Source organism: Python bivittatus, unplaced genomic scaffold, assembly GCF_059951505.1.
Source record: "Python bivittatus isolate LINGU-HERP-01145 unplaced genomic scaffold, Pbiv_v1 ctg000820_np1212, whole genome shotgun sequence".
NCBI lineage: Eukaryota > Metazoa > Chordata > Lepidosauria > Squamata > Pythonidae > Python > Python bivittatus.
The window spans coordinates 949512-963044 of NW_028277107.1; the positions used below are offsets into that span (position 1 = coordinate 949512).

The 13533-nt window shown below is 45.7% G+C and overlaps 1 protein-coding gene across 1 annotated transcript; it reads right to left on the bottom strand.

Moving 5' to 3' along the window:
* Window positions 1-3181: 3181 nt before the first annotated feature.
* Window positions 3182-12840, bottom strand: LOC148214034 (uncharacterized). The gene is given in 7 exon segments (XM_088128874.1): window positions 3182-4824; window positions 6380-6769; window positions 6771-7390; window positions 8272-8401; window positions 10205-10272; window positions 10400-10514; window positions 10824-12840. Coding segments are annotated over 7 exon segments (2937 nt in total). The 5' UTR covers window positions 10938-12840; the 3' UTR covers window positions 3182-3324.
* Between the last annotated feature and the right edge of the window lie 693 nt (window positions 12841-13533).

Here is a 13533-nt window from a genome sequence, read left to right on the forward strand (position 1 = left end):
ACATTACTTGATTATTAGTTACAACTACATAGCCCATAAAAACGACTACATGGTGGCTACCACATAAAACCACTGTACTCAAACTAAACTAAGGTAAACTGAGAGGCTGAGCATATGATCCTCCCATTATATTGCCACTCCATACCCCTCCACTGAGTAACTAGCATACACATGCCAATAGGTGGCAGTAACTAGCAGTATACGTGGAGACACACCTGTCATGCGATATCTCTAGTCATAACAATTCTGTGCAGATAACAAGCTGCATTTCTTCCCATGGGAAAGAAAATCCTAACGGGGGCGGGGGGGGGGGGAGCTTGCTTCCCCTCTAAGGTAAAAAAAGGTGATTACAGGAAATGGGCAAAAGAAAAGTTTTCCTTGTTAGAATAAAGATCTGCATTTCAAAAGTTTTCTTTTGCAAATTTATTTTCTTCCAGCAGCTACAGTTAGGAAAAAGTGATCAGTTTTCTCAGGAGGACCTCAGCAACCTCAGAGGAGCAATAGCTCAGAGAAGGGGGAGGGAGGTCCATTTCTGACCTATTTCTGAATTGCTGGGCTGCCCCAGAAGTGCTTTGCATTTCCACTTTGATCAGCAATCTCCTCCTCTGCTTTGCACCAAGAATCCAGCATTGGCCCTCAAGGGGGTCTTCCTGTGTTTTCCCTTTAAACTAAAGGGGTGATGGGTTTCATCTTTGTCTGTCAATATGGATATTAGGGACAAAAGGGAAATGATGTTTAGGACAATATTTGGTAGAGCCTCCATGGACTGGTATGGTCTATCTGAAAACAAGAATTTTTTTTTAAAAAAAAAAACCTTTGGCTCTGCAGGGTATCCCAATACTCTATCAATTCTTGTGTCAATGTCTGGAGGTTGAGTCACGGCAACTGGACTTCTTTAGTTTTTTTTGAGAGAATAAGAAAAGAAAGAAGAAAGAAGAAAGAAGAAAGAAGAAAGAAGAAAGAAGAAGAAAGAAAGAAAGAAAGAAAGAAAGAAAGAAAGAAAGAAAGAAAGAAAGAAAGAAAGAAAGAAAGAAAAGAAAACCTCCAGACAATTCCACCTGGATGCTTGAGAATCCTATGTCAATGTACATTCCTTCTCTCCAGCTTCTCAAGATCTCATTCTAGGAACTTATTAGGAATGAAAAGGTATTAAAGTCTTTAGCAGTTGAAGTATATAATGATCTTTTCATCGAAGTAGAAACATCATGAGCAGTCCATGTTCTGTCTCAGGGCTGCTGGCATTCACCCACACCCGTTCACAGCAGGAGGGCCTGCAATCTGGGGGTGCATTTCTAGAGTTATGCTGACCTCCCATGATTTGTCTTTCCTCTGGCAGTAAGAATCAGCCTAGCAGCTTCATCTTCCACTGCACGATCAGGGAATTAACCCTAACAAGGCTCAAGGATCTCAACGAAGGTGATCCACTAGATCTGAGACTTGGCCACTCTCTGCCCTGTGAGGCAAAGCCAATCTTTGGAGATCTCTTGGGATATTGGCACTGGGCTTTCACACGGAAGGCCTCCCAAAGCAGCCAGTCCACCTCCTCTCTGGCTACAAATGGTTGAAGGGGAGGAGACCACTATTGGACCAAGCCATCCTGAAGCTCCATCAATGCTTTGTTGACCCGCACCTAGTCTTGCCCAATATCAAAACCTCCCCCATGAGAGAAGCTTCACATGCTCCATGTGAAGAGGTCAGACCCTGAGGTTTCATGCTGGTGGTCGCCATGAGGAAGGTGCAGGAGCACACGGAGAGTGCCCAGCGACATCAATGTCAATAAAAAATAACTAACTTGGCACTACTGGGCATAGATGAAAGTGGGGGGGGGGGGAGATGCAATAGACCCTGGGCACCAAGGAATGCTTCTCCAGTGAGGCCCAGAGAGACCTAAAGGGAGCCTCACAGCAGGAGAGAGAGCAGCACAACTGATCCTGCACAACATCCCCTCCCCTCCTGTGACAAAGGGAACCCCCTGCCAAGAGGGGAGGAAAGGAAAGGGGGAAAGACAATTTGGGGCCACAGGAGCAAAATGTGGGTGAAGGGAGGCACCGGGCGTTTGAAAGCAGGCAAAGTATTCTGCCCTGCAGGGAAAAATGCTTCACATCTCAAAATAGGAGACTCCCCTACAAGAGTGACGAAGGATTGCCCTTTTCTTCAGTGGACTTCAATAGGAACTCACAAGGAGGATTGCGGTCACCTCAGGAGGAGTCTTCCAAGCTCCTGACTAAGCGTGACTCTGCTTAAAGCAAAGGTGCCTGTGCTGGCTGAAAACGCCTGCCTCTTACGCTGACCGCTGCATTCACTGACATTTCAACTGCCAGACTGCCATCGCCGAAGAGCAGTATAAATATTGGGTCTCCACGTCTGTGCCTCATGACTGGCAAGGGACATTCCCTTTCGACACAAAGCTACTGAATGACTCGCTAGATTGGTGACTATTTTGACTATGTGAGAGGGCGGATGGGAACTCAGCACTCTCTAATATTCAACCAAAACTCTAAATAGGCTTTTATTCTTGATAGGCCACGTGTCTACCGTACATACGACGGGCAGGTAACGCCCCTCAAGTGAAACTCAGGGCATCCTGCGGAGGGCTGGGCGCACTGATCGTAAGGGAGAGCTCGCAGGGGTGGACTGACCAATAGAAGAGAATATGTGCGGCTCAGGGTCGAACTGTAGAGTCCTTGGGGCTCTCTGAGCTTGGTCGTCTTCTTGCAAATGTTTCGTTACCCGGCTAGGTTACATCTTCAGTGCTAGCAAGAAACGTTTCCAAGAAAACGACCAAACTCAGAGAGCCCCAAGTACTCCCCAGGGGTGGACTGCCCTGTATTCAATGCCTGAGCCATTTCCCTTCTCCCTCCTTGAGACATTTGCTCTTTTAATTCGGTTGATAATTCTAAATTGAGAGAGGGAAGCATAGAGGACTTCAAAACTTTAGTTGACAACATTGGCTACACTCAGGGCTTCTCTGATTTCTCACGGCTTACCTTCTGGTTACCAAACATTGCTGGCCTTTTATGATTTATAAGGCATGTATTATTAGAGAAACTCTTTCGACACTCCATGCATTAATATGGTTTCTCCCCTGTGTGGATCCTTTTATGATGGGAAGTAAGAGTACTGTTTTGACGAAAAGTCTTACCACACTCCATGCATTTATATGGCTTCTCCCCTGTGTGGATCCTGTTATGGGAAGTAAGAGAACTGCTAATAGTAAAGCTCTTTCCACACTCTGTGCACTTATATGGCTTGTCCCCTGTGTGGATCCATTTATGGGAAGTAAGAGAACTACTAGTAGTAAAGCTCTTTCCACATTCCATGCATTTATATGGCTTCTCCCCTGTGTGGATCCTGATGGGAAGTAAGTTCACTCCTAGTACGAAAGCTCTTTCCACACTCCAGGCACTTATACAGCTTGTCCCCTGTGTGGATCCATTTATGGGAAGTAAGAGAACTGCTAGTAGTAAAGCTCTTTCCACACTCCATGCATTTATATGGCTTCTCCCCTGTGTGGATCCTGTTATGGGAAGTAAGTTCACCCCTAGTACGAAAGCTCTTTCCACACTCCAGGCACTTATATGGCTTGTCCCCTGTGTGAATCGATTTATGGTCAATAAGGTGTCTGCTTATTCTGCAGCTCTTTCCACACTCCATGCATTTATATGGTTTCTCCCCTGTGTGGATCCTGTTATGAGAAATAAGAGAACTGTTTTTAGTAAAAGTCTTTCCACAGTCCGTGCACTTATATGGCTTCTCCCCAGTGTGGATCCTTTTATGATGGGAAGTAAGATTACTCTTTCTACTAAAAGCCTTTCCACACTCCATGCATTCATATGGTTTCTCCCCTGTGTGGATCCTGTTATGGGAAGTAAGTTCACTCCTAGTAGGAAAGTTCTTTCCACACTCCATGCATTCATGTGGTTTTTCCCCTGTGTGGATCCTTTTATGATGGGAAGTAAGATGACCGTTTTCACTAAAAGCCTTTCCACACTCCATGCATTTATATGGCTTCTCCCCTGTGTGGATCCTTTTATGGGAAGTAAGTTCCCTCCTAGTAGTAAAGCTCTTTCCACACTCCATGCATTTATATGGTTTCTCCCCTGTGTGCGTCCTTTTATGATGGGAAGTAAGATCACTCCTAGTAGTAAAGCTCTTTCCACACTCGAGGCACTTACATGGCTTCTCTCCTGTGTGGATCCTGTTATGGGAAGTAAGTTCACCCCTAGTACGAAAGCTCTTTCCACACTTCATGCACTTGTATGGCTTGTCCCCTGTGTGGATCGATTTATGGGCAATAAGTTGTTTCCTCATTCTGAAGCCCTTTCCACACTCCATGCATTTATATGGCTTCTCCCCTGTGTGGATCCTGTTATGGGAAGTAAGAGTACTGCTAGTAGTAAAGCATTTTCTACACTCCATGCATTTATATGGTTTCTCCCCTGTGTGGATCCTGTTATGGGAAGTAAGTTCACCCCTAGTACGAAAGCTCTTTCCACACTCCAGGCACTTATATGGCTTGTCCCCTGTGTGAATCGATTTATGGTCAATAAGGTGTCTGCTTATTCTGCAGCTCTTTCCACACTCCATGCATTTATATGGTTTCTCACCTGTGTGGATCCTTTTATGGGAAGTAAGTTCAGCCCTAGTACGAAAGCTCTTTCCACAATCTGTGCACTTATATGGCTTCTTCCCTATGTGGATCCATTTATGGGCAATAAGGTGACTGCTTTTCCTGAAGCTTTTTCCACACTCCAGGAACTTACAGTCAGGTCCAGAAATATTGGGACATCGACACAATTCTAACATCTTTGGCTCTATACACCACCACAATGGATTTGGAATGAAACAAACACAATGTGCTTTAACTGCAGACTGTCAGCTTTAATTTGAGGGTATGTACATCCAACTCAGGTGAACGGTGTAGGAATTACAACAGTTTGCATATGTGCCTCCCACTTGTTAAGGGACCAAAAGTAATGGGACAGAATAATAATCATACATCAAACTTTCCCTTTTTAATACTTGGTTGCAAATCCATTGCAGTCAATCACAGCCTGAAGCCTGGAACGCATAGACATAACCAGATGCTGGGTTTCATCCCTGGTGATGCTCTGCCAGGCCTCTACTGCAACTGTCTTCAGTTCCTGCTTGTTCTTGGGGCATTTTCCCTTCAGTTTTGTCTTCAGCAAGTGAAATGCATGCTCAATGGGATTCAGGTCAGGTGATTGACTTGGCCATTGCATAACATTCCACTTCTGTCCCTTCAAAAACTCTTTGGTTGCTTCTGCAGTATGCTTTGGGTCATTGTCCATCTGTACTGTGAAGCACCGTCCAATGAGTTCTGCAGCATTTGGCTGAATGTGAGCAGATAATATTGCCCGAAACACTGCAGAATTCATCCTGCTGCTTTTGTCAGCAGTCACATCATCAATAAATACAAGAGAACCAGTTCCACTGGCAGCCATAAATGCCCACGCCATGGCACTACCACCACCACGCTTCACTGATGAGGTGGTATGCTTAGGATCATGAGCAGTTCCTTTCCTTCTCCATACTCTTCTCTTCCCAGCACTCTGGTACAAGTTGATCTTGGTCTCATCTGTCCATAGGATGTTGTTCCAGAACTGTGAAGGCTTTTTTAGATGTCGTTTGGCAAACTCTAATCTGGCCTTCCTGTTTTTGAGGCTCACCAATGGTTTACATCTTGTGGTGAACCCTCTGTATTCACTCTGGTGAAGTCTTCTTTTGATTGTTGACTTTGACACACATACACCTACCTCCTGGAGAGTGTTCTTGATCTGGCCAACTGTTGTGAAGGGTGTTTTCTTCACCAGGGAAAGGATTCTTCGATCATCCACCACAGTTGTTTTCCGTTGTCTCCCGGGTCTTTTGGTGTCGCTGAGCTCACTGGTGCGTTCCTTCTTTTTGAGAATGTTCCAAACAGCTGTTTTGGCCACGCCTAATGTTCTTGCTATCTCTCTGATGGGTTTGTTTTGTTTCTTCAGCCTAATGATGGCTTGCTTCACTGATAGTGACAGCTCTTTGGATCTCATCTTGAGAGTTGACAGCAACAGATTCCACATGCAAATAGCACACTTGAAATGAACTCTGGGCCTTTTATCTGCACATTGTAATTGGGGTACTGAGGGGATATCACACACCTGGCCATGGAACAGCTGAGAAGCCAGTTGTCCCATTACTTTTGGTCCCCTAACAAGTGGGAGGCACATATGCACACTGCTGTAATTCCTACACCGTTCACCTGAGTTGGATGTACATACCCTCAAATTAAAGCTGACAGTCTGCAGTTAATGCACATTGTGTTTGTTTCATTCCAAACCCATTGTGGTGGTGTATAGAGCCAAAGATGTTAGAATTGTGTCGATGTCCCAATATTTCTGGACCTGACTGTATATGGTTTCTCCCCTGTGTGGCTCCTTTTATGAGAAAAAAGAGAACTGTTTGTGCTGAAGCTCTTTCCACACTCCATGCACTTATATGGCTTCTCCCCTGTATGGATCCTGTTATGGGAAGTAAGATCACTGCTAGTAGTAAAGCTCTTTCCACATTCCATGCATTCATATGGTTTCTCCCCTGTGTGGATCCTTTTTTGATGGGAAGTAAGATTACCGTTTTCACTAAAAGCCTTTCCACACTCCATGCATTTATATGGCTTCTCCCCTGTGTGGATCCTGTTATGGGAAGTAAGATCACTCCTAGTACGAAAGCTCTTTCCACACTCCACGCACTTATATGGCTTCTCCCGTGTAGAGACATTTATGACTCATAAGGGATGTATTTTGAGAGAAGCTCTTTCCACACTCCACACACTTATATGGCTTGTCCCCTGTGTGGAGACATTTATGAGCAATAAGTTGGCTGCCTGTCTTGAAGCTCTTTCCACACTCCGTGCATTTATGTCGTTTCTCCTCTCTCTGGATCCTAGCATGTGAAGTAACTTGTCGGCTTCTTCTGAAAATCTTTCCAGATTCCAAACATTTATATGGTTTTCCCCGTGTGTGGATCCTTTTAGGAGAAGTAAAGGGCTCATTTTCACAGGAAAGAGTGAAAGTCAAATTGTGATTTTTTCTATTGTATCTGCAGACAGAATCTTCTCCTTTGGGTTGTGTTGGAGAGTGTTCATTTACAACTAATTGGTCTTTTAATAGTCTTACACTTTTTCCAGTATACTTTTCCTTTATTTTTCCTTGTTGGGCAAGAAAGCCTTGGGTCTCAGCATCCATGGAGGATACGCGTTCCTGATTTCAACTATTTGACTGGCTTCTCTCATGACTTTCTAGTTGCATCTCCAGTTCCTTGTCCATTCCGCCTCCATGCCTGATCACTTCGAATTTTTCACTGGGATCTTTATTCTTATAACCATGATCACCTTCAAAGGAAAAGAGAAATGAACATGATAGCAAGGATGTGGGAAAAGATCAGACTGTAGGAGGTCATATGATTTTCCTTCTGAATTTTTGCCAAAATTCCAATATATTGCACATTTGTATCCTTACAATCACATGGTATAGAAATGATAATTTCTATACTCATGAGCCATAAAAGCTTTGAAAACATCTACAGCATCTGGTTGGTTTAGAATCATTCTTATATAGTCAAACCAAACCCAGAGTCAGCATTGAGTTCTGGAAGAATCTGGGGAAACATCCAGGGAGGCCTTAGGAGAAAACCTAACATTTAGCGGAAGGCGGTCAATAACAGGAAAGACCAGTGACAACTAAATCAGTTTTGAAATTTGTCCTTTTTTCCTACCCAAACTGCCTTCCATTTACTATTCATTTTTCTCTGGCCAAAATCAAATGGTTGCAGAGAAAAAAACTCTTCTATTAACCCTACACAGCATGTTTGCAATGGAAAAACAGCACCATTTTGCCCTTAACCCCAAGGCTCAGGAAATAGATGAAAAGGGAGACAAGTGATTAACCCAACAGCCTGAATAAATGAGAATCCTTCAGAGGACAGATAGGGAAGCATCTGCGCCCAAAAGGATGAAATCTGTGTGATGGAGCTGAGCATCTCCTCAAGCCAAGGAATGAGTTTCTCACTGATACCTTTAAAAAGAAATGGAAAAATTCACCAGATGAGAAATGGCTAGGGATGCATCTAAGCAGAGAGCCATCGACGTCCTTCCTTCCTTGGAGCAGGAGAAGGGCAGATCTTTTCCTTCCCCCCCTCCAAGAGATGAGTTGATGGCATCTAACTAGAAAATGTCTTTCCAAACTCTCTGCTGTGAGAGAAGCAAACCCTTACCCAGAGAAGCCACGTTCCTATAATTTTCCAGCATGACTTCCCAATGCAGCGCTTTTTGGTGAGGATCCAGCTGAGACCGCTCCTCCTCGGTGAAATACACAGCCACCTCCTCAAAGGACACAAGACCCTCCTGAACAAGGAAAAAAAGAAAAGAACAGGCCCAAGAGGATTTGCAAGATCTGTCCTATTCTTCACAAATTCCCAAAGCAAAGATATGCACTAAGTTAAATGGCAACGCTTGGTGGGATTCCAAGGTTTAGGTGAGAAAATGGAAAGAGCCAAAAACTTTTGACTGAAGAAATATTTCTGGCAGGCTTGATGAACTTGATTGCTTCTGCAGGCCTTTCAGTGCCATTCACTGATAGCAACCCCAATTTCCTTCTGGATCGATCCATCAAGTGATCCATGCGCCCATCTTCAAAAGACTCTCAGCGTCTTGAGAGGACCAACTGGCAGATGGTCTTCAGAAACTCCACGTATCATTGTCTCCAATCCTTCCTGTCTTTGCAGAAGAAAATCGGGGGGCGGAGAGATTCTTTCTAGCATTTCAGCAAAGGACTTACGGTGTCCCCAGAAGGAGCAATTGTGCCTATGCTCAACAACTCCATGAAAGTGCTGGGGGACCACAGCCAGGGAAATTGGGTGGGGGGCCATATCCAGAGGCACACAAGCTGGGTTCTTCTCCTCCTCAGACTGCAAGAAAAGTGCTAGTAGTCTGAGCCATTGGCTGAATGGGAGACAAAAAAGCTGAGATAATTTTCTGGGAAGGACATTTCGCAGCCTTTGCCAAGGTGGATTCCTTGGTCTCCAAATCGAGGCACAAATTAGAGGATTAGAAATTACTTTGGAAGTCAAAAGGGCCTTGATTATATGCTCTTTCAGAACAATTTCACTTATAGACTCTTCTCTCTGGCCACTTTCATTGGATTTTAATAGTCTGTCTTATGTCTTAATCTGATGTGCTGATATTCCTTACCACTGGTTGGAAACAAGGCTTTTTCAAAATGGCAATGTGCCAGTCTGAGTATTTAGTTATTTTTGAGCAGCCTTGCACAATTCCAACTCAAAGAACGGAAAAACGAATGGGTCTCTGTTTAGCGGTTCCTAAGAATATTATTCCCATCTCTTGAGAAAGTTTTGAATAAATTAATTATTATAAACTAATAGTAGGAAGAGTAAGTAGCAAAAGGAGAGTTACGTACTGGTCTTTAAAAAAAAAGATATCCTAATAAGACCAGGTTGCCTAAGGGACCGCCTCTCCCCTATGTCTTCAACCCGTCCCACCCGATCGCACAGAGAGGGCGTGCTTCGCACCCCATCAGTAAAAGAACTCCACCTAGCGGGGTCCAGAAGGCGGGCCTTCTCTGCTGTAGCCCCGCCCTTTGGAACATTCTGCCCCTGGAGGTGCGATTGGCCGCCTTGCTCCTGGCCTTCCGAAGGGCCTTGGAGACCTGGTTCTGCCACCTGGCCTGGGGTGGGGAGGGAATACTTCAAGCAGGGGGATGGCTAGCCCCACAGTGGCCAGCTCTCCGCAGCCTGATTTTCCATCTGCTTGGATCTTCCTTTCTTTAGTATTGTTTTAAATTTTGGATGTTTTATGTGTTTTAGATGTATTTATACTTTTAATGTTTTTTGTAAGTCGCCCAGAGTCCCCTATTGTGGGGGAGATGGGCAGGGCAGAAATCCAATAAAATAAAATAAAATAAAAATAAATCTCAGGGAGAAAGTACAAACCAACCAAAGACTTCAGGGCAGGCTGAGCTGACTGAGAACAATCTGAATCTTCCATTCCCCATTCAATGTTGCTCAAGGACAAGAAAACACCCAGGCCCACAAAAGGGGGAAAAATGGAAGGAGAGAGCACTGTTCACCAGCTTGACTTCCTGATGGAAAGGGAGAATAGAAATCTAATAGATAAATTTCCTCCTCTTACTTGGGCTGGAGGTTCAGCCACTGTTTCAGCTCCACCAGAAAGAGCAGACAACTTAGTTCGAGTCTTCCCTGTGAGGGAGAGAGAATGTTAAAGTACAGAATTAACAAAATAGGAGGAGGCATTCTAGAAAAGAGAAGACATAGAGAAGATGAGAGAGCTGGGATCTCTCTGGGGAATGGGAGGGACTTCACTTACCTCCTGAGGTGTCCTCACTTGGATCTTCCTGAGAGATGCTCCTGAAAAACAGCTCCTGAGGGGGACTGGATGGATTCCTCCTTCCTTCAGGATCTCTGATGCCCACAGAGAAGGACTTGAAATAGGAGGCACGAGAAAAGAAGAAGAATTAACAGACATCACACAACATGAAGTGTATTGTAGTTCTCTGAACACACATTTAAAGCCTCCAGTGTCCATCAGGGAGGCTGGAAAGTGAGAAAGGAACGGCTGTCCCAAATCTATCTTCTAGAATGGATAACGCAACAATGTCCCACAAGAATCAGTGAAACATCTCCACATATTACGAATGCCAGAAAACTCTCAATGGGAGCCGTTAAGAATTCAAGCAGATTGTTTATTCCCTTCAGACTCCTTCTGGGCTCCCAAAATGAAGGTCTCTCACCTGCAACGGGACCTGCTCCTTCTGCTCCTCCGCCTGGCTCAGGAGGAAGCCTTCCACCAGGGCCACCGCCTGCGAGCTGGTCTCTGCTCCACACTCCCGCACCCATCTCTCCATCTGCAGGGGCAGAAGGGCCAGGAATTGCTCCAGAACAACCAGGTCCAGCACCTGCGCCTTTGTGTGCTTTTCTGGTCTCAACCATCGACGACAAAAGTAGTGGAGTCGGCTGCAAAGCCCTCGGGGACCCTCAGCCTCCTGGTATTGGATGCTCCTGAGGTTCTGGGGCTGAATGTCTGGCGGATGGTTTCGTCCTCCAGGATCTTCTGCCCAGTTCTTGCCCAGATCTCCCCACAGCTCCCAGGCTGAACAGCAGAAGGGCCTTCTCCACTTCCCTCACTTGCTAAGGGTTGCGTCTCCATTCTTTCTCTGTCTTGTACCGCAACTCCAAAGGGGTCCGAGGAATCTTGTGGCTCTCCAAATGCCTTTTCATTAATAGGACTGTTCCTGTAGCCGAGGAATGACTACAGCGGGCCATTCAGCCCTCTTTGCCCAAGAGAGAATTTTGTCTGTACGGAAGGACCTACAAAAGGCTTCCAGGTTGTGTGTGTGGGATGGAAAAGAAAAGAAATTCCAGGAATTAGAAAGTGATGGATTTCACCATTGAACAACACTCATCCCCATGGAGAGCACCATTTTTCTGAGCTGGTAGAGGATGGCAGTGGCATTGAGCAGATAGGAACTGAGGGCCAGGCAGCTGATTGGCATACCTGAATCTTACCTGTTGAGGGTTGCATACTACTAAGCTGCAAGAGGATGATAACAAGTGGTTATTTGTGTGTTTTTCTGTGTGTATTGCAAAATAGGGGATTGAAAGGTTTGGCTGTTGTGGGTACTTGGCAGGGAGGGTGCTCTGGGGAGGGGAAGATAAGGTTTTGAGATGTTCAAAAACCACAATTGTGAGTCCACCGGCTGACCTAGTTGTCACCTAAAAGTTAATTAACGTACTAAAACACCCCCCCCCCAAGGTGGAGATTTCAGAAAACATAGAACATGCTAAGCTCATTATCGGATGGTAGTATGTAACATGGAACCAAGCACGCTTGCCCGACAATGTGACAAAATGGAAACGATTCAATTTTTCCTGTAGCTACTTCCTCATCCGTGAAATGCAGAACATTTGACAGAAAGCTTCGCTCGAGGCTCCTCTCCTTGGAGAGACGGGACCTCTTTGCCGAAGCGCTTCAACAGAGTGACCAGGAGACTTCCCCTGACTGGCTGCTGTTGCCTGCCGGTAAACAAATCTGGCAGCCTTTGTGGCCAAGAGTCCAGTGTTTCTTTACTTGTGTGTGTGTACTGTGTGTGTGTGTGAGAGAGAGAGAGAGAGTGAGAGAGAGAGAGAGATGCAAAATAGAGGACTGACTTCCATCAAGGACCTGGAATGCCCAATAAATGCATTTTGGAGCATTTTCTATTTCTTTTTCTCAGAAGGAAGGGCTGGCTTTTCAAAAACCCATATCTACACTTCTCTACAAGCGGGATTCACACAACATGCCAAACCCCAAACAGGTTAACAAACCCCCAAAGTCCAGTTCAGATACAGTGAAATTCCAGTGAAATGAGCCTGGCTTGGGATGTTCCATTTCCCTTTCTTCAGGGTTTGCTTTTAAGAGCCAACTCACACCTGGACACCCAGGCGGGTTCAGACAACATGCCCTAAACCCAAACACATCCCCCAACCGCAGGGGCCGAGTTCACACAAAGCACAGGGCGTGAAGGAAGGAAGCTTAAGAGGCTGTCCTGCTTCACTCACCCTCCTAAGACACGTTGAACTGTAGAGGATCCAGCCCTATTTCAGCCTCATCAGCGCCTGGTGAGAATACAGGCACAAACTCGGGCACCTCCTTCCTTGCAGGGCTTTTCTTCTTCCCTGCTGGAGAGTTGCAACGCAAACTCTCCTTCCTCCCCCCGGGCCTCCTCTGGTCTCTTCCCTGCAAGACTTTCCTGCAGCCTTTTACCTCCTGCGAAGCTCAAATGGTTAAAGAGAGGGAGCGCAGCTTCCTAGAGAGGCAAGAGGTAGTGATGTCACTCCCTTCCCACCGTCCTCTGAAAAGCCACCTGTGGCCGCCGCCCTCCAGTGGCCCAATGCTGAAGCGCATGGTGTTCCCTCTCTTTGCAGAGGGAGCCCCCTGGCGGATGCTGTGTGCAACACAGGACCTCATGCAAAAAGGGGAGAAAGCGGATTATTTCCATGGGGTCTGGAGGAAGGGGGCTGTGGTGTCCCCTGATCAGGAAGCCTTCTCCATCCAGCTGCTTTAGACAACTGTAGAACATCTCCAAGCTTCCATTTTTAACAGAGGTTCTGGAGAAAGTTGCATCCTCATTTAGAGGGAGCAGATGTTGCAAAGGAGGAGACAGGAAATGGAATTCAGCATTTTTCCTACTTAAGAGAGTAAAAATAATCCTGTCTTGATTCTGTATCCCATAAAAGAGTCAGTGGGAAACTCTGACAGGCTTTCAAGATTCTGTCCTTGTGCCCCAGAACAACATCGCAGAGCTCCCATAGGCTTTGTGGTCTCCAATTCCTGACCTGGCTCGCCTGAAAGGGCTGACACTTAGTTTCTGTCCGGGATACAGGATGGGGACTGCATTTGTTGCAGTTCTGGATGACCTATGGAGAGACCAGGATTGGGGGAGTGCAGTCCTCTTGAAACCT